Genomic DNA, 22,296 nt, shown 5'->3' with positions numbered 1-22,296 from the left:
TGTCCAGCCTTTTTAAGTGATGGCCTCAGGATAGGCCATGACTAACTGATCAGTAGGAGTCTGGCAACCTCCACCCCTGCTGATCAGCTGTTTGGTGTAGCTCCGTTGCCAGAAATTGGCCCAAGAGCTGCAGAAAGCCGTCAACATTGTAGTGGACATCCCTTGTCTCTGCGGCGCTGCTCCCATTGACTTCAAAGGGAGCAGAGCTTTAGTAGGGAGCTCCCTCCACTACAACGTTGACAGTTCTCCGTAGCTCTGACTACCAGTGACGGTAAGGCTGGACAACCCCCTTAAGTGTTCGATTTTGCTACAGCTCCGCCACAGGTGAAGTGGAGCATCACATGGAGCCCCTTCGAATCAATGGGTTATCTGTGTGTCCAGGACAGGTCCTCCAGAGCGATAGATGGTCTTAGTAACCACTCTGGCCAAAAGATAGGGATCCTGAGCAGAGGACCCCTTTTATTAACTGAGAATCCTTTATTTAAGGCATATAAAATGTTTTTGTTTTTAGACCCCTTTACTAAGAAGTAAATTACAAAAATTCCTACCTTTTGAAGGCAGATGGCCTTCTGTGCCCAGGGGTGACAGTGAAGGACCTTTTCTTACTTTCTGAGCTTGTTGGTTTAACAGTTTTCGACTCTTTGGATGAATCCTTCTTGTCTGCAGTCCTCTCGCCTATAATTGTGGTTCTGGAAAAAGAAATGAACCATTCAGACGCTGGCAAAAAGTTATTCTCATTTTCAATTTTAATTTCTTCACATTTTCCTTTCCTATTTGCAGTTACTGGATTTGCAGCTCACAGCGTTTTATCATCACATGTCATGTTGTAAATGGTTTATATGATGGGAGCGGCCATCTCTAGACAAAGGCTCCCTTAAAATTAAATGTCTTCATAGGAATATTGCAAGAGGAGGACAGGAGGGCACAGAAAACTGACTCCGACTCCTCTCATGTAGACAAGAGCTATCAGTACGTATTGTATCTAAGTGTTATTACGTGTTATTTCCATATAGCTAGAACACTTTTCTATAGCTGCAAAATTTGAGAAGAAGAATATGTCGAACGTGTTAAGAGTTGCCAAGGGCTAGGAGCATTCGCTGCTGCTGTCCCTCCTGGGTTTTGCAGATATCACAGACATTATGGCTGCACACTGGGTTCAGGGCTGTGAAACCAATTATTGCATGTAATTGGCCTATTAGCAAAGGCGAAAAAAAACAGATTCGATAGCAAAGAGTGGAAAGAATCTGTGCAGGAGGCCACTGGCTTTGAAATGCTATGGCTAAGCTTCTATTATCCAAATCTATAAACATGCAGCTGCTCTTATAGTATTTTTGCCTTTCTTTGATGCGTAGCAGGAGGCATGGTCTATACGTGGTATACTTTCTTCTCACTCTATTGAAAAGCATAGTTAACTCTATTTTTCAATTTAGGGTCTCATGCAAATATACATGTATACGTCTCAATAGGTTTGTTTTTTTCTAGAATAAGGATACCGTAAATGAGCAGTATATGGAACCGAATTAGATGTGTGCCTTATTTTCTCAGTGTATTTGCTGAACATTTCTAGGGACAAGCTGCTCTTTTCTACCAAGTAAAGAAAGTGGAAGCCTGATAGAAAAATAAATGACCCATAATTAGTGTCGAGCGAATCGAAGTCCATTTTAGGGAAAATTTAATTCGCCACGAAGCCGAATCTCCTCGTGCTTCATGGTAACGAAATACATTTTTTCCTAAAATGGCAGTAAAAAAATAAAAAATTCATACTCGCCTCATCCATTTCTGCGTGAAGAGTCCGCCGCGACCATCTTGATTGATGGTCCTGCACAAAATCTAGTGCTTGGTGACGTAGTATGACATCACCACGCCGGCCAGCGTGATGACATCCTCACACACCGCTCGAGATTTTGTTCTGGATCTTTAAATCAAGATTGCCGCGGAGGACTCTTCACGATCAAAAGGATAAGGTATTTTCAATATTCAGCCCTCAATGGGCATCTTAGATGCTGCGATCAGCAATGAACCCCGTCATTGCACCCGCTACTCACAAAGGAATGTGCTTTGTGACAAGGTCATTCATCACAAAGCAAATTTCTTTGTGAAATTCGGCAAAGCAGTCAAATCGAATTTTTTAGAACTTCGCTCATCTCTCCCTATTATAAGTCAATGGGTGGGGGGCAAGGATCATTACAGACAATGCTGTTCCAAGAACCTAAAAGTAATAAAAAGAGAAATAGTAAAAAAAATACCATATTTTTCGCTTTATAAGACCCACTCCCTTCCCCCCCAAAAGTAGGGGGGAAATGACCGTGCGTCTTATAAAGCGAATACTAGTGAGCGCTTCCATTATGAAAGCGCTCACTAGTATGCATTAGGGGCCGGGAGGGGGGAAGAAGCGCTTCCGATACTCACCCTCCATGGTCTTCTTGCTGGGGCCGGCGCTGCACTGTCCCGACCCCGTACAGCGTCAGGGCGTAGTGCGCACACTATGACTTGACGCTGCAAGCAGTCAGGTGACAGTGCAGCGCGGGCTGGAGAAGACAGGGGAGCACGACTTCTAAAGAGACCGCCGGACCTGGAGGGGAGCCGCGGTGCAGGAGAGGTAAGAGAAGTTTGTTTTTTTATTCTGATGGGGGTCTGAAAGAAAAGGGCTAATGGTGGTCTAAAATAAAATGGTTGATCTGAGGTCTGATGGGGGTCTGAAAGAAAAGGGCTGATGGGGGTCTAAAAGAAAAGGGCTGATCTGAGGTCTGATGGGGGTCTGAAAGGAAAGGGCTGATCTGAGGTCTGATAGGGGTCTAAAAGAAAAGGGCTAATCTGAGGTCTGATGGGGGTCTGAAAGGAAAGGGCTAATCTGAGGTCTGATGGGGGGTCTGAAAGAAAAGGGATGATGGGGGTCTGATGGGGGGTCTGAAAGAAAAGGGATGATGGGGGTCTGATGGGGGTCTAAAAGAAAAGGGCTGATCTGAGGCTCTCATGGAAGTCTGAAAGAAAAGGGCTGATCTGAGGTCTGATGGGGTCTGAAAAAAAAGGGTTGTTCTGAGGTCTGTTGGGGGTCTGACATGGAGGGATGATATGGGGGTCTGATGTGATGTCCTGATATTTATGGGGGTCTGATCTAATGATCTGATATAAGGTCTGATGAAAAATATTTTTTTCTTATTTTCTTTCTCTAAAATCTGGATGCGTCTTATAAAGCAAAAAATACAGTATATATTATATAGTACAAATATAGATTAGGCTTATAAATGGAAACCCAGATTGCAGTGCTATGACTATTGCACAATGGATACCAACGGAGCTCAGACTACACTGATTTGGGGTCCATTGGGTTCCCTTGTGGTGTCAGTCCTTTTGATGGGCAGAATATTGCTGCATGCTGTGCTATTCTCTCTGCCAAAGTAGGGTGAAATCTGCAACGGAGCCTTTGATGTTGACATACCCTTATGACAGAACCAAGAAATGAGGAGAAGGGAGAACAGAAAAAAGGAGAAGCATCTTAGTACTGTAACTGTTCATTATTAAATGCTCGCTTTAACATGTCATCAATGCTGAGATTTGTTTTAAAGTAGCATTTAAAGGAGTCTGTCAGAGGGTTGGACAGTTTGACCCTGCAAAACAGTAGTGTCGGGGTTGGGGCAAGGTGGGTACTAATACCTTTATGGCAGCTTTTATTTTCAGAAGGGCTAAGAAATTCAGTTTTATTTTGCCGGGCCCCACATTGTGAAGTGGTCTGAGCTGCTTCACAACCCATCCCGCTCTGCTCTGAGTGACAGCTGTAGTGGCCTCTTGGTTGGAGGCTACAGCTGTCACCGTGGAGGGATGGGGTAGTGATCTGCTCACTAGACAGCCGCACTTCACAGAGCGGGAATTGCAGGAACGGCGCCCAACAAAATAAAAACTTCAATTTCTCAGTCTTGCTGATATTAAAATGTGCCAAAAAGGTATTATTCCCCATCTCACCTCGACTCCTTAACTAGCTCTTTCAGAACTTGTGCAGGGTCAAAACTCCTAACTCCCTTTAAACATTTTGTATTGCCCATCACTGGATACTGCTCTGGGGCTAGGCGGCTCCGTACTGCTCTGTATAGGCTGTGTGCCACTTGTATTACGGGTTACTATCCCCTGGAATCAGCAACTTTCAATGAAACATGATTTCCGTATGAATCTGGGAGCAATAACCTCATGGTTCTGTATGAAATCGGAGGCATAGTACGACCCTATAGGCTGTGGCGGACCCTTTCTTACAGCTCCAAACAACAAGTTGGGCCACATGTATATAAGGAAGCGATGGCAAACCTTTTACAGACTGAGGCCTAGTTCACACAAACGTTTTTTTTGCGAGTGTACAGGCCGTTTTTTTGTGTTCCGTATACGGTCCGTATACGGAACCATTCATTTCAATGGTTCCGCAAAAAAAAACGGAATGTGTTCCGTATGCATTCCGTTTCTGTATTTCCGTTTTTCCGTTCCGTTGAAAGATAGAGCTTGTCCTATATTTGGCCGTAAATCACGGGTCGTGGCTCCATTCAAGTCAATGGGTTCGCAAAAAAAACGGAAAACATACGGAAATGCATCCGTATGTCTTCCGTTTCCGTTCCGTTTTTTCTGAACCATCTATTGAAAATGTTATGGCCAGCCCAATTTTTTCTATGTAATTACTGTATACTGTACATGGCATACGGAAAAACGGAACGGAAAAACAGAAAGGAAACGGAAACACAACGGAACTCAAAAACGGAACAACGGATCCGTGAAAAACGGACCGCAAAAAACAATAAAAGCCATACGGTCGTGTGAACTAGGCCTGAGTGCCCAAACTGCAACCCTACAACCCACTTATTTATCGCAAAGTGCCAACAAGGCAATTTACCCTGAACACTACAGTCCGATATAGTATATCCTCCATGTACTTTATCATTTAGCTATAATAGCTGCCTGCATTCAGTGCGCTGCCTGTGCCGTTCATAGTGCGCCCTGCGCTGATTAATGGCAGGAAAAGTCTAAGGCATATCGGTACACCATAGACGTTTTCCAGGGTGTGGGTGCCCACAGAGAGGGCTCCGAGTGCCCCCTCTGGCACCCTTTCCATAGGTTCGCCACCACTGGCCTCATGATAAGATAGCACAACCAGTAAGACTCTAATACTAGGTCTACAAGCTTTCTGGTTACAATTTAAGAATTTTAGTCAAATGGAAACTATGTCCACATGGCACATCATTTGCAAGGCAATTCAAGCTTACTGCCCGCCATACTAAGGTGGTTGTACCTAAAATGTACATAATTATACAGCAATAAAATAGCTGACTACAGCCGGGCATTGTGCTCTGCTGCAGTCCTTCTTAATTTCTCATCTTTATTAGATTAGAAAATTATAATGTCCATGTAAATCAAGACAGAATTTAATAACATTTTATGTCTGTCATCTTCTACTACTTGCACGTACGAAGACTCGCAATCTCCAATTTTACTGAGGTTTCCAGAGAAATTTTCCATCTACAATATCACCACCACTAAACTAAAATAATTTGGCCTCCGTGTATGTATCTGGTTCATTTAAAAAGTCCATAAACTACGGGAATTGCAAGGTATTAGAATTGAAAAGACAACATACTCCTGGTGACCATTAAGGGTTCGGTTCTTCCTTTTCAGAGACGGCTCTAATTTTGCCTTGTTAGTCTTGCTTTTTACAAGTGGATTCCTTGTCTTCTCCTGTGCCTTCTTTTCTGGATACTCATTAGACCAATGGTTTTGGCTTGGTTCCTGCGCTTCAACTACGTCCACATGTTGAACAGTTTGAGCCACTGGTGGGTCTTCGAAATATATAAAATCCTATGAATAGACAATACGGTTTTTACGAATCGTGGAGTTTTTCTGACGGTCAAATAGGCTGTAAACAAACCTAGTAAAACGAGTGAAGAAAATGCAATGTACTGGGAAAATATAGTAATAGATGCACTGAAGCAAAACTGAAGAGAAAACAAGTCACGCTCCATGTGTATTTATCTTTAGTTACAGCATTTGGTTTACCTTTTTCATGCTTCTTGTTCTTTTCATTGATTTTTAGGCAAAAAAAAAAGGCCAGTGATTGGCTGCACAGTGACCAGTGTGCACCGCTGCAGCCAGGAAGATGACGTCAGCGGCTCAGGACTGGAGCACAAAAGGGGGAGGGGAAAAGACTGTACTGCTTCTTTTGTTATTTTAATTAAAAGCTGCTGCCCGAGTTTTTAATTTAACTCTGACAACCCCTTTAAGGGGATTTTCTTAGCAGAGAAAGCCCATTTCGAAATACAGGTGCAGTAGTGATCATCTGACCAATATAGGTCCCGCTTCTGGCACTATTGCCAGGCCAATGCTGCTGTCAGCCAGGCATTTACCCTGCAGACATAGTATTACACAGCGGCAGTTCAGATGAAAGGATGTCCACTGTTCATCTAATACAAGAACGGCTCGAATGACCCAGAATGGGGGCTCTCATAGGGCCCTAATAGCGAACACATGGGCAGGAGTTGTTCTCATGCCCCTGCCAGTGAATGACAATATGTTTGCTGCACTGGCTCACCAATAGTGATGAGCGGCAGGGGTCATATTCAAATTCGCGATATTTCGTGAATATTTTGTAGAATATTCGTCGAATATTCGCAAATTCGAAATATTCTACGATTTTCTACTCGAAAAATCGGCAAGGTAATGATCGCGTAATATGCGAATTTCTCGGAATGGGAATTTTCGGAATGCAAATTTTTATCGCAAATTTTTCCACTTACAACTATTAGACAAAGAAGATTATAGCACTATATTAGCTAAATTGCTCTATATTCGTTTTTTCGAATATTCGCTATATTGCTATAACTTAGTTTTTCGAATATTCGTAATATTCCAAAACAAGAATATATAGCAATATAGCGAATATTCGAAAAAAAAAACGAATATAGAGCAATTTAGCTAATATAGTGCTATAATCTTCTTTGTCTAATAGTTGTAAGTGGAAAAATTTGCGAAAAAAATGACAACTATTTAAAAAAAAGATTATAGCACTATATTAGCTAAATTGCTCTACATTTGTTTTTTTCGAATATTCGCTATATTGCAATATATTCTTGTTTTAGAATATTACGAATATTCTAAAAAACTAAGTTATAGCAATATAGCGAATATTCGAAAAAAATTTAGCTAATATAGTGCTATAATCTTCTTTGTCTAATAGTTCTAAGATGAAAAATTTGCGATAAAAATTTGTATTACGAAAATTCGCATTACGAAAATTCGCAAACACTACTCCTAAAGTCAAATATACTGCAGCCTTCTCATCGGCCCACAAGCTAGAAGCAGAGAGGGATCATGTGTACTGATTAAAAAAAATCTCGAATATTCAAAATTACGAATACATATCACTATATTTGAAATATTCGCGAATTTTCGAAGTACCTATATTCACGATAAAAATTCGAAATTCGAATATTCGTGATCAACACTACTCACCAACATCAACTCGGTTTAATTTTCGCTTTCGGTCTAAAACAGGTTGAAATAATATAAATACAGTAAAGCCAGCAGAGAATTTATAGAGCACGCAGTGAACAGGATCGGTTCTGATCCCGGTCATTTACCCCCTCAGATGCTGTGGTCAATAGTGACCGGGACATTTGAGCAGTTACATAGATTTAGGGGTCTCCCTCTGTACCCCAAATGGGCTTCCCGCAAAACAATCGTCACTGTCATGGTAACCAGTGACCTACTGAAGTCCCGACCCTGCCTACCATCTTACTGCTTCTATTACACCCTCCCACTGGTAAAATTACTATACAGTGCAATACAGAAGTATTGCAGTGTATAGTACAAGTGATCAAACAATCATATTTTCAAATCCCCTAGGGCAGTGTTTCCCAACCAGTGTGCCTCCAGTTGTTGCAAAACTACACCTCCCAGCAGGCCCGCACAGCCAAATGCAGTCCGGGCATGCTGGGAGTTGTAGTTTTGCAACAGCTGGAGGCACGCTGGTTGGGAAACACTGCCCTAGGGAAACTAAAAAAATACGTTTTTTTAAAATACTTTAAAAAAAACCAACTGCCCATTTTTTACATAAAAATACATAATTACAAAAACATACGGTAATTAGTATCTCCACATCCAAAAATGTGGAAAATATTAAAATATCATTTTATTTATCACATGCTGTGAACATCGTAAAGAAAAAATGCCTCCATTTATAATTAGTTACAACAAAACCAAGTCATTCAAATGACTTTATTCAAATACCCCCATGCCCAGCGCTGAAGATCCCAACAGTCATAATCCCCGGCTCTTAAAATACATGACCGCGCGTCCTACAGTACAACCATTAAGCTGGGCACACGCAGGGGGAATCTATTAAACTATTTACCACAGCTTTCTGGAATACAAAAGTCGCACATTTTTGCGCAAGCCACATTTTTTGCAAGAATGTGTGATTTTTACAAATCTTGAATTTCTGCCATTAGTTTCTAAAAGTGATGAGGAAAGTGAGTGGGGCTTTGCGGGAAATTAACCATCATTAAGGAAGAAATTACTGTAGTGTAAATTATGGAACATCTATTCCTGCGATGAGCTTGAGATTTGCTGTGCAGAATTTACATCTTACTCACGCTTACTTTCGATTAAAGGGGTTGTCCAAGATAAAAAAAAAAAAAGTGGTAAATGGCAGGCAAGGTGTTAAAACACTGAAAGAAGTTACGCTCACTTGTGACCCGCCGTCCTCCCTACTCCAGCGCTGCTATTCCAATTCTCCTGGCTGGGTTTTGTGTACTGCAGCGGCGGCATGCCCTTATACCACATGTGATCGCTGCAGCCAATCATAGCATGCTTGTGCAGTATGGCCAGTGATTGGCTACACTGGTCATGTGCAGTATATGTCAGGGCTGCAGTGGTGGGGAGGATTGGAGTGTTTAACACCTTCCTATGCCTTTTACCATTTTTTTTTTAACTCCATTTAAGACCAGCATATGAAATGTGGTCTTAATATATATCCCTGACAGTATTTTGTGTTTGTGTTTTTCACTGTGATTTTTTTAGGTGAAAAACAGTGCAGCCAGATGTTACTTTAAACCCTTACCGCTCTATAACATACACTGAGCAAAAATATAAACGCAACACTTTCGGTTTTGTTCCCATTTTGCATGAGCTGAACTCAAAGATCTGAAACATTTTCTACATACACAAAAAGACTCTCAAATATTGTTCAAAAATCTGTCTAAATCTGTGTTAGGCTACTTTCACACCTGCGTTAGGTGCGGATCCGTCTGGTATCTGCACAGACGGATCCGCACCTATAATGCAAACGCTTAGATCCGTTCATAACGGATCCGTTTGCATTACCATGAACAAAAAAATATATATATGTTTTTTTTTTTCATGATAATGCAAACGGATCCGTTTTGACTTTACATTGAAAGTCAATGGGGGACAGATTCGTTTGAAAATTGAGCCATACTGTGTCAACTTCAAACTGATCCGTCCCCATTGACTTACATTGTAAGTCTGGACGGATCCGTTTGCCTCCGCACGGCCAGGCGGACACCCGAACGCTGCAAGCTGCGTTCAGGTGTCCGCCTGCTGAGCGGAGCGGAGGACAAACGGAGCCAAACTGATGCATTCTGAGTGGATCCGCATCCACTCAGAATGCATTAGGGCTGGACGGATCCGTTCGGGGCCGCTTGTGAGAGCCTTCAAACGGAGCTCACAAGCGGAGCCCCGAACGCTAGTGTGAAAGTAGCCTTAGTGAGCTCTTTTCCTTTGCAGTCTAAGGCACACCTGTGCAATATTCATGCTGTCTAATCAGCACCTTGATATGCCACATCTGTGAGGTGAGATGGATTATCTCGGCAAAGGAGAAGTGCTCACTAACACAGATTTAGACAATATTTGTGAGTAATGGGTCTTTTGTATATGTAGAAAATGCTTCAGATCTTTGAGTTCAGCTCATGCAAAATGGTAGCAAAACCGAAAGTGTTGCGTTTATATTTTTGTTCAGTATATATGTCCATCATGTGCTCGGGCTAATTAATAATAGTGATCTTCTGGGCACTGTCACTGTACCCGCAACATCAGCAGGTGCCGGTGAACCAAAGTTTAATACAATGTTAGAAAGCAAAAATTAAATGCTTTTTCCCTGACACATTGATTTATTATGTAAAACAAATAAAACAGCAACATAAAAACAGAAATGCTGCTTTCTGCTAGACCCCCTCCCCCAAAAAAGGGAACAAAAAGTGATCAAAAAGCTGTATGTACCCCAAAGTAGTACAATCTCACAAACAACAAGCCCTGAATAAAATAAAAACATTTTAAAGGGAATGAGTCATCATAAAATGACCTATTGTTTAGATCACATTTTTATGTTTAATATATTTTAAAATAATTTTTGGGGATGTTATTTAAAATTTTCGATTTAAATATCTATATTTGAACAAAAACCTGCTTTTCTTTTTACACTGGCCACTATGTGTAGTAATAGTTACCACTTCTTGGTCAGTACAGATCACCTTACTGCAGTAATATACCATTGTAATCCTGCCTGTAATGATATCACCTCTGTGTGCAGATAACACAGGATCCATCATTTACAATAGGTGATATCACCTAACGGAAGTACGGGACTAAACCCCACGGAAGCACGCCGTAGTGCTTCCGTAGGGTTCCGTTCCGTGCTTCCGTTCCGCACCATTCAGCATCTCCGGATTTGCGGACCCATTCAAGCGAATGGGTCCGCATCCGTGATGCGGAATGCCCACGGAACGGCGCCCGTGTATTGCGGATCCGCAAATGCGGTCCGCAATACGGCCACGGAGCGCACATGTTTGTGTGAAAGAGGCCTTAAGCGGTATTTCTACTGTGCAAATACAGTAAAACATGAAAATCTATATAAGACTGGTATTGCTGCAATTGTTCTGACCCACAGACTAAAGATAGCATCTTATTTATCCTGCACATCAAAAAAAACAAGTAAAAAAAAAAAACATCCACAAAAGTTTTTCAACACGTTATATGTACTGAAAAATTATGCCATTAAAACAATACAAATCATCCTGCAAAAAATAAGTCTGCATATGTTACAAAAAAAGGATACGTAAATGCAGCATACCACGCTGTATCCTGCACAGTCTACAGTCTGGTAAAAAAAAAAACGTATCCTTTTTTTTTTTTTTTACAGTGGAACTCTATGGTGAACAGAGGCCACTGTATGGCACCAGTCTGAGGTTTCCATTTAACATACATGTTTTTTGTATATTCTAAAATGGATGGGAAAAATAGTGATGTGAATGTAGTGGCTCCAAAATCCACTTCAAACGCTACATGTAACACAATCGGATTTTGCTATGGATTTCAGGACTTCTCAAAAACGGGTAAAATCTACTTTTTGTGCTGATGGTCTTCTAAGCTATGCATATATCAATCACATCCAGCCAATGTACATATATAGAAACCTCATAGAAGAGACTAACGGGACATCACCTGCTTGGTGATGTTCTCAGCAAACCGAGGTGACTTGTCCTTCAGCAACGTTATGAGATCTTTATAAACCTCACTTTTTCTGTCGTAGATAATTTCCTCCTTATCTTTCATTTTACCCTGAAACATGAATTGGTGGAGGTGAGTGACAACCCTGCTGAGGCGAGAGACAGGGTCAACGATGGAAATGTACTCACCGCGTTTATGAAGACTCCGGATGTGCTGTATGTCACACAGAAAGGCTCAGTGTCGTGAGGCGTAATCACCAAATAGCAGATTTCACCATGGACCTGTCTCCAAGGAGGAGATCGGCAACCATTGGAGAATTCATAATCTATAAGAGAATTGAAAAGAATTCATCATAAAGAGTGGTCGTAAACTGAGACAATCGATAAAAAGTGGTGGACACAACACAGGACCCAGACCTGAGGTGTATTCTATTGATTTCAGTACAGATTTTTCTTCATCTTTGCAGAAACGTCTGATTAGATTAATCTCATTCTTCACTGCGGTGGGAGAAACGCGGACTTCTCTGAAATTAGAAGCAGAAAGCGATTATTACCTTGACCCACAACATCTGTCTCTGCTGTAAGGTGGACTGCCCCATGAGCTCCTGTGGTAGGGTTTCAGATACAATCCTTGTCGAGTCACACAAGGTAAAGTTCCCTCAACCAGGACAATAATCTACTGTACAAAAATGGTAAAGTGTAGAGAGTACGGTCGGCACTGCTGTAGGTGTGGAATTTAATTTGGTGCTGCACTGGTCAAATGTGAGTAACGGTGGTGCTCAGCCTGAAGACGTGGTATTTGCAAAAAGATACTCTTTACAGCTTTATTCACATAAAAAGATCAGCGTCATGTGGGTAAAGCACAGCTAGAGAGGCAACAGCCGTTTCGCGCTTGTTGCGTTTTTTCAAGCCATCAGTGACTGAATCGGCGTGGCTCATAAATACTCCCACACCTTCGCACTCAGCGCCTCCTAGCGAAATTGGTTGGAGAAGTGCCCCTTGAAAGGTAATTTCGCACGTGGTCATTGCTCCATGTGTAAATTTTTTAAGCTAGGAGGCGTGGAGTGCGTGGTCAACCAATTTGTAGTCTATGCAATTTTTTTGCCCCTGTGGGAGGCTCTACATTGGTAAAACCATCAGATGTTTGTACGGAGATCCATAGTGACAAGGATTGGGGCTGCCAGATTGATTGATCGCGTACATAAAATACATGGAGGAAATGATAATGTTTAAAAATGTGCAGGGATTGAAGTTGTCCAGCCTCCAGTACGGGGCGGTGACAGAGGTCGTATTTTACTCCAGAAAGAAGCAGCCTGGATTATAAAAAGTGGAGCCATGGGCCCTCTGGGGTTAACTGACAAAAACAACCTAGCAGTGTTTTTATAATGTTAGTAGTTTCATTGTGTGTTTTTTTGCTTCTCTATGTTCTTTGACTGGTTTCATGCAGGTGTCATGCATTTAATCAGTGACGAAGGTGTGGGAGTATTTATGAGCCACGCCGATTCAGTCACTGATGGCTTGAAGAAGCGCAACAAGCGCGAAACGGCTGTTGCCCTCTAGCTGTGCTTTACCCACATGACACTGATCTTTGTATGTGAATAAGGCCGTATGCACACGGCCATTGTGCGGCCGTTCCGTGCATTGGGGACCGCAACTGAGGTCCCCAATGCACGGGCAACATCCGTGCAGCGGGCCGGACCCATTCAACTTGAATGGGTCCGTGGTCTGTCTGCACCACAAAAAAATGAGTCAAAAATATTAGAATTGGTCATTTATTTATTGAAGAAACTGATCCAATATCACAAGTCTGTGAGAAGTAAAAGTAAGTGAACCTTCGCTTTCAGTATCTGGTGTGACCCCTTTGTGCAGCAATAACTGCAACTAAACGTTTCCGGTAATTGTTTTCTTGTCCTGCACATCGGCTTGGAGGAATTTTATCCCATTCCTCCATATATAAGAGCATCAACTCTGTTATGTTGTTGGTTTCCTCCCATGAATTGCTCACTTCAGGTCCTTCCACAACATTTCTATTGAATTAAGGTCAATACTTCGACTTGGCCATTGCATAACTATAACTTTCTTCTTTGGTAACCATTCTTTGGTAGAACAAATTGTGTGCTTAGGGTCAATGTCGTGCTGCATGACCACATTTTCTTAACCCCTTAGTGACCAGCCTGTTTTGGGCCTTACTGACCAAGCGTTTCTCTTCTTTTTCATCGTCGCGTTCCGAGAGCTATAACTTTTTTATTTTTTCATCTATATAGCTTTATGAGGGCTTGTTTTTTGTGGGACAAGTTGTAGTTTTTAATAGCGCCATTTTGGGGTACACATAACTTTCTGATTAACGATGAGAAAAACAGCAATACTGCCACTGTGTTTGTACGTTATAAATTTTACGGCGTTCATTTTTCGGTATAAATAACACAATATCTTTATTCTCTGGGTCAGTATGATTACAGTGATACCAAATAGAAATAGTTTTATTTACGTTTTACTACTTTTTTTGCAATAAAACCCCTTTTTTTTTTTAAGAAAAAAATGTTTTTGCATTGCCACATCCCAAGACCCATAACTTTTTTATTTTTCCTTCTATGGAGTTGTGTGAGGGCTTGATTTTTGAAGGACGACTTGTATTTTTTATTGATATCATTTTGGAGTAAATGGCGTTTTTTTATCGGTTGTTATTATGTTTTTTTGGTGGCAACTAAGAATAAATTAGCAATTCTGTCTTTTTTTTTTTTACGGTGTTCACCATAGGGGATAATTTACATGATATTTATGTAGTTTGGGTTGTTACGGACGCGGCAATACCAAACATATGGAGGAGATTTTTTTTTTTTCTATTTTTATCATTGAAAAGCGTATTTTCAATGGAAAAGAAAACGTAATTTTTTTTTATGGGATTTTTTTCTTGAATAAATGTGTTTAACCGACAGCTTTTTGATTGATTTTAAAATGCAATTCATTATCCCTATAGTGCATTGCATTTTAATGTGCTATTCTGACATTGACCAGCAGGTTGCACCAGAGAGGCGCTGCCTGCTGGAAATTACTCAAGGCTGATCTGGGGCCTACATCAGACCCCTGTGTCACGGATGTTGTAGGGGAGAACACTAAAAGACAACAAAAAGGAAGGGAAAAGACACTAGGCCTCACCGCTAGGAAAGGAAAAGGGTCACCACCTATAAAACCCTGCTCCTGGCCCTAACTCCTATCCGTATGGGCACCTCTCGATGGTAGAGATGCCCATACACAGGAACCTAGAAAACCCTGGTGGCCCTCAGACGCCCTAATAGTAATGACAGGGCAGAGACAACCCGCTCCTTCCCTGGTGAAGGAACCAGCGTCTCGCTGAGGCCTAGTAAACAACAAAGGTGGGGGGGAATACAAAACACAACAAGCGGAACACTTAACTTCTGAGGCTGATGGATGATGGACGAACAGGACTTCACCACGAACCACTGCCATTGCCCGCAGCATGTAAAGTATTAAACAACCCGGATCGTTACTCCTGCCGGTCCGGGCTGTTAGAGCAGGGCCGTGGCTCTCATGTGAGAGCCGAGCCCCCGCTCCCCGCTGCATGGGGGACCTGTGCAGCGCTTGGACTGGGCTGCCGTATAAAAGCCCCTTAGTGACCGCCGTAAAAATGCGTAAGGGGTTAAGATTCTGCTCATATACGTATGCACATATAATTCGGAATTCATTGCTCCGAATTCATTGCTCCATCAATGATGGCAAGCTGTCCATGGTGATGATACCACCACTGCCATTTTCCTTTCTCCAGTGTTTTCCTTACTCCAAACATAACACTTCTAACTTACATGAAAAAGTTCTATTTTGGTGTCATCCGTCCACAAAACATTGTCCAGTAGCCTTCTGGCTTGTCTAGGTGATCTTTACCAAACTGCAGACGGGAAGCAATGTTCTGTTTGGAGAGCAGCGGCTTTCTCCTTGCAATCCTGCCATGCACACCATTGTTAATCAGTGTCCTCCGGATGGTAGATTCATGACCCTTAACATTAGCAAATGTTCTTTAGTTGCTTAACCCCTTAGTGACCACCTATACGCCTTTTTACGGCGGTCACTAAGGGGCCTTAGGCTGGGCGTCCCAGTCTAAGCGCTGCACGGGTCCCCCGTGCAACAGGGAGCAGGAGCTCGGCTCTCAAATGAGAGCCGCGGCCCTGCTCTAATAGCCCGGACCGGGAGGAGTGCGGGCTGTTTAACACTTTACATGCCGCGGGAAATGGTGCCCGCTGTATGTAAAGTGCTGACAGAGAGAGCGGACTCCCTCTGTCTCCCATCGGCACCCTGCAAATGCGATCGTGGGGTGCCGATGTGTGTGAAGGATGGCTGGGGTCTAGTGTAGGCCCCAGACCAGCCTTTAGTCATTTCCAGCAGGCTGCGCCTGTCTGGCTGGTCAATGTAAGAATAGCACTGATATTAAAATGCAATGCACTATAGGGATAATGCATTGCATTTTAAAATCAATCAGAATGTTGTATGTTATAGTCCACTTGTTAGACTAATAAATGGTGAAAAAAAGTTAAAAAAAACACATTTATTCAATAAAAAAAATCCCATAAAAAAAATTACGCTTTTTTCCATTGAAAATGCGCTTTTCAATGAAAAAAATTGCTAAAAAAAATCTCCCCCATATCTCTGGTATTGCCGCATCCGTAACGACCCGGACTACATAAATATCACGTAAGTTATCCCCTACGATGAACACCGTAAAAAATAAACGGAGTGCTGTCCACATCTTTTGCGGCCCCATTGAAGTGAATGGGTCCTTATCCAAGCCACCAAAACTGCGGCTCGGATGAGGACCAAAACAACGGCCGTGTGCATGTAGCCTTAATCAAAGTTATGCGTACCCCAAAATGGCACCATTAAAAACAATATAGATGGAAAAATAAAAAAGTTATAGCTCTCTTGGAACGCGACGATGAAAAAAGGAAAAAAAAGCTTGGTCAGTAAGGCCCAAAACAGGCTGGTCACTAAGATTTAAAGGTTACCTTGGATTCCTTTGTGACCTTGTAGAGTATTACATGCCTTACCCTTAGCGTGATCTTTGTTGGTTGTCCACTCCTGGGGAGGGTAATAATTGACTTAAGGGCAACCTGTCATGTTGGACATGGCGTCTGAGCTGCAGGCAGCATGTTATAGAGCAGGAGGAGCTGAGCAGATTGATATTTAGTTTTATGGAAAAAGATTCAGCGCAGCTTCTATTTCATTAATTTAATTTTCTGCTCATTCTGGGCTTTGAAGTCCAGGAGGCGGTCCTATCAGTGATTGACAGCTATCTCTGTATACACAGTCATAGAGGGAAGGCTGTCAATCACTGATATGACCACCTCCTGGACTTCAAAGCCCAGAATGAGCAGGAATTTAAATTAATTAAACACAAGTCATGCTGAATCTTCTCCTATAAAAGTGTATATTCATCTGCTCAGCTTCTCCTGCTCTGTAACTTGGCGCCTGCAGCTTACATTTCATTTTCAGGGTGACAGGTTCCTTTTAAATTTCCTCCATTTGTACACAATCTGTCTGACTATGGATTGGTGAGTCCAACTCTTTAGAGATGGTTTTGTAACCTTTTCCAGCCTGATGAGCATCAACAACTCTTCTTCTGAGGTCCTCTGAAATCTCCTTTGTTCATGCCAGGATACGCTTCTACAAACATGTGTTCTAAAGAACAGACTTTGATAGAGCCCTGTTCTTTGAGGCCCCTTTACACCACCTGGTGGTCGTACAAACACTCGTTAGTGATAATCTGAGGATGTGAAGGTTCTGCCGATTACCTGATCAACAAGCGAAACGCAGGACCAGTTAAGGACATTTTAAGGCTAAGTAACGTTATTTTTTTTATTTTACATTGCCCCCTGATCCCAGCATCATTTTAATAAATCTTAGATAATTACTTTACCACCCTAGCTTAAACTGATGCATAAAACCACACTGTACTATTAGGGTTGTATGGTCATATTATTTAAGATTTGGAAATACAGTATTGTGTGGGTACTATTTGGCACTGAAAGGGACTATTATGGTCATATTATGATGGCTTTGTATAGTTTTGCACAAAACACTAGTATTATGTGGATATTATGTGGACAGTGTATAGGAGCATTATTTCGCCATTGTACGCTATGGCTGTATTATTTGGACAGTGAATGAATGTTTCATTCGGGCACTGAATTGCAGTATATTTGATAATATAATATAGCCATAAATATAAATACAATCTAAAATTAGTGAGAGGCTCTTCTACAGCCATATTTATGATCAGCATTATTGTAAGAAATGTATTAAAGGTTACATTTACGTAGCCTGCTGACTTGAAAGAAAATAGGAAAGCATTTTATTATTTGATTAAGTAGCTAGAAACCTCAACTGCTGAAGACAGGAGGTTTTTGTTTTTTTCTTCTACCAGTGGAAAGTGATATCCTGTCCTTGGCTCGAGCCTAAGTGAACTCCTCTGGACTGGTGCTGCAGCCAAACCAATGTGGGAATGGTGCACAAGTTACGATCAGACGCTGATAACTACCAGGGATCCGATTGCTACATCAGAGATGTTCTAATGTTCTATTACTAAGCCACGGACCACAAGATGTCCCAAGGAATGAAATCGCTGCTCTAGGGCCTGTGTGGCACACACTTAAGTCAGTGCAGTCGGCGGTGTCGATTCAACAACTGGAAATAGATTCCTTTTTTTAGCAACTGGCAATTGCCTGGACGTCAACTCAAATATTTGATATCGTAACCAGAAATATAAAACACATGTACACACTTTGCATCCCACAGATGAGCTGGAAAACAACTTTTTTTTTTTTTTTCCACTTCAATTAGCTTTTCCTGGTCCTATGTTTCTCCATCAATAAATGTAACGATTTTCATATCTCTCACCTTCCCTTCATTATTTTTTTCCTAGCCCATAAAAAGCAGATGTTGCTGCTCATTAAAGAATAAAATCTGAAATGATAGACTGGAAATATTGTAGTTTGTAAATGCACTTACTGTGAAATGTGTTTTAAAGAGCTGTTCAGCAGCTGCATATCAAGTTGCTGGAGCAGCAGAAAGATTTTCATCTTGATTTCGGCCTCTTCATCCTCGTTCTGACGCATTTTATCCAGCAGACGTAGCATGGAGGTGTCTTCTCCTTCCACTGTAGCGAAGCCGGGGCCGAGGATTCGTGATAAGGGGTCTCTGTTGGCTGAAAATACAAGGCAGAGCGTGAACTGGGATTCTAACGCTGACAGTTTATAGGCATGTCCTCCAGATTACTGCAGGGACTGTGGCCATTGGTCACATGCAGTAGATTTGGTGCAGACATTTTTGGGACTCAAAATTCTGGTAAACGGGGGCTGTTTTCTGCAGAATTCATTTTATGTTCCCCATTTAGAGGTACACAACACTGGCAGAGATTTCCCCAAACATGTGACTGCACGCACTTTTTTTTCCGTCTTTTAAAACACAATGGGGGCCCTTATTCCATAGCAATTTTCTAGCATAGAAAGGTTGTAAATTTTGGTTGTAAAGTTCACATTTGTGCCACAATTTGCGACTCTTTCCCCTTTCCCGACACCCTCGCCACTTTTATAAAAAGTGGGCAAGTCATGAACGGGAGAGGGCATCCTGCTGACCCGAAATCTACACCAAATCCTTGCCGATGTTAGTTTTGTTTTCTGGAACGCAGAACTCCCAAAGATGCGCCGTGCCCCTTACTCAGTTTGGTATGTCATATGCCAGGGAATTTTCTCACTAACCCATTAATTGACGCAGAGTAGTTTGATACTTAAGAATGCTGTTTGGTTTTTGTTTGTTTTTTCATCTCATTTTAAAAGCCATCATTTTTTGTTTTTTCCCATCAACATTGCTGTAGGAGGGCTTGTGTTTTTTGCAGGGTGAGTTGTATTTTTTCTGCCATTCTACCGTTTTTTTTGGCTTCTGTTTCTACGGCGTTTACTGTGTGGGTTAGTACAATCATGCCAACACCAAATGTATAAAGTTTTTTTATGTTTTTCTACATTTAAGCCCATAAAAACACTTCTTGGAAAATATATTGTATTTTGTGTCAAAGAACCAGATTATTTTTATTATTCTAATGATGGGCTTGTATTTTGCAGTTGTAGTCTTCACTGGTGCCATATTGGGGTCACTGGGGGTGTATGGATCAAAACGGAAGTGGTGAGGCAAATCATGTACAGTTTTCTCAAATATTATTTTTTTATATTTTCGGTAAATACATTTTTGTAAGGGAAAAAAGACATTTACTGTATATATATATATAATTTTTTTTTATACATTTAACCTTTTTTTTATCTACAGGTGAAACTCGAAAAATTAGAATATCCTGCAAAGTTCATTTATTTCAGTAATGAAACTTAAAAGGTGAAACTAACACATGAGACTCATTACATGCAAAGCGAGATATTTCAAGCCTTTATTTGTTATAATTTGGATGATTATAGCTTACAGCTTATGAAACCACAATTTTGAGGTCCCCTTTGCTCAGGGGGTATGGATTAATTAGCTGACTAGAGTGTGACACTTTGAGCCTAGAATCTTGAACCTTTTCACAATAGTTTAATTTTAAGTTGCATTACTGAAATAAATGAACTTTGGCACGATATTCTAATTTTTCGAGTTTCTCCTGTATGTCCCACTAGGGGACAATCGTATTGTAAGGGTCCCGATGGAGTTAGAGAGGGAGCCCCAGGGGAGCATATAAGGCCGGGGGTTAATCTGCCAGGATCCGATCCCAGCAGTGACAGTGAAGTGGCAGCTGTATCGTACTGCGGACACCTACAAGTGATGGTGAAGACACAGTATCTGCACTGGCGCCATAATAGTCTATGTGGGTTTGAGAGTAATAACATTTTTTCAAATATTTTTGCAACTTTTTTTTCAGTGAAACAATGGGCTTTATTTTGGGCATTTCTATTATAGAATTTTTATATTTTGTAAAATGTAAAAAAAATGATGTTCTAAAATGTATGAAAAAAAGGAAAAAAGTTATTTATTTAATTAAAGGTATGAGCACATTGTCCCCTACCCATACAGTCATTCAAGATTTTTGGGGTGTATTTTAGCATTACATTTTTTTTCTGTAGTGATTACCCCTGTAAGGTAAGGCTACTTTCACATCTGCGCTTTTGCTGTCCGGTGTTGAGTTCTGACATGGGATCTCAAAACCACAGCAAAACCCTTCAGTTATAATAATACAACCGTCTGCATCCCTTCAGAACGAATCCGGTTGTATTATATCGAAAATGAAGAAACCGGATCCGGAATTAAAACCATTGTAAGTCAATGGGCGCTGTTTTTTTTTCGTGTACGGTTTTTGGTGCCGGATCAGTTTCCTATGCTGCACACAAAAATGCTGCTTGCATCGATTTTGTGTCCGGCATGGGAACGCAACAAACCAGAACGAAATGCATTCTGGTGCACTCTGTTCTGATTTGTTCAGTTTTGGCCCCATTGACAATTAATGGGGACAAAACAGAAGCGTTGTGCTACGGTTTTGAGACCCTGTGCCGGATCTTAACACTGAACAGCACAACGCAGATGTGAAAGTAGCCTAAGGCCTTTTTCACACGGGCGTTGCGGGAAAAGGTGCGGGTGCGTTTCAGGAACATGCGCGATTTTTCCGCGCGAGTGCAAAACATTGTAATGCGTTTTGCACTCGCGTGAGAAAAATCGCGCATGTTTGGTACCCAAACCCGAACTTCTTCACAGAAGTTCGGGCTTGGGATCGGTGTTCTGTAGATTGTATTATTTTCCCTTATAACATGGTTATAAGGGAAAATAATAGCATTCTTAGTACAGAATGCATAGTACAATAGGGCTGGAGGGGTTAAAAAAAATAAAAAAAAAATAAACTCACCTTAATCCACTTGCTCGCACAGCCGGGCATCTCTTCTGTCTTCTTTTTTGCTGTGTGCAGGAAAAGGACCTGTGGTGACGTCACTCCGGTCATCACATGGTCCATCACATGATCTTTTACCATGGTGATGGACCATGTGATGACCGGAGTGACATCACCACAGGTCCTTTTCCTGCACACAGCAAAAAAGAAGACAGAAGAGATGCCGAGCTGCGCGAGCAAGTGGATTAAGGTGAGTTTATTTTTTATTTTATTTTTTTAACCCCTCCAGCCCTATTGTACTATGCATTCTGTACTAAGAATGCTATTATTTTCCCTTATAACCATGTTATAAGGGAAAATAATAATGATCGGGTCTCCATCCCGATCATCACCTAGCAACCGTGCGTGAAAATCGCACCGCATCCGCACTTGCTTGCGGATGCTTGCGATTTTCACGCAACCCCATTCATTTCTATGGGGCCTGCATACGTGAAAAACGCACAAAGAGGAGCATGCTGCGATTTTCACGCAACGCACAAGTGATGCGTGAAAATCACCGCTCATGTGCACAGCCCCATAGAAATGAATGGGTCCGGATTCAGTGTGGGTGCAATGCGTTCAACTCACGCATCGCATCCGCGCGGAATACTCGCCTGTGTGAAAGGGGCCTAAGAGATACTGACATAGCCCCAAATACATGGGGTATTCAGTCTCCAGAGCTTCACTGCTAGGTCTGCTAAGATCCAGTAGCTCCTGCAAGCAACCAACACCCAGTGTTTATGTAATTGCCGGGATAGGAGCAGGAAACGGCATATCCACTTCCTTAAAGGGGTTCTCTGGAATTTACACATTGATGACCTATCCTCCCAGCAGCCCTGCCCACTATCTCTGAGGCCTGTTATTGGCTGCATCGGTCACCTGACCAAGCAACTTCCT

At 41.7% G+C, this 22,296-nt stretch overlaps 1 protein-coding gene across 1 annotated transcript in view; it reads right to left on the bottom strand.

The window, feature by feature from the left end:
* The window catches only part of ODAD2 (outer dynein arm docking complex subunit 2), a 145,880-nt gene that overhangs the window by 110,030 nt on the left and 13,554 nt on the right, over positions 1-22,296 (bottom strand). The window contains exons 4-9 of the mRNA XM_040434342.1: positions 18,510-18,705; positions 11,910-12,016; positions 11,682-11,818; positions 11,488-11,604; positions 5,612-5,829; positions 549-689 (exon numbers count right to left, since the gene is read on the bottom strand). Coding sequence (XP_040290276.1) covers positions 549-689; positions 5,612-5,829; positions 11,488-11,604; positions 11,682-11,818; positions 11,910-12,016; positions 18,510-18,705 — 916 coding nt within the window. The remainder of the gene's footprint in view (positions 1-548; positions 690-5,611; positions 5,830-11,487; positions 11,605-11,681; positions 11,819-11,909; positions 12,017-18,509; positions 18,706-22,296) is intronic.

Source organism: Bufo bufo, chromosome 5, assembly GCF_905171765.1.
Source record: "Bufo bufo chromosome 5, aBufBuf1.1, whole genome shotgun sequence".
Classification (NCBI taxonomy): domain Eukaryota; kingdom Metazoa; phylum Chordata; class Amphibia; order Anura; family Bufonidae; genus Bufo; species Bufo bufo.
This window is presented reverse-complemented; position numbering and strand designations above follow the sequence as displayed.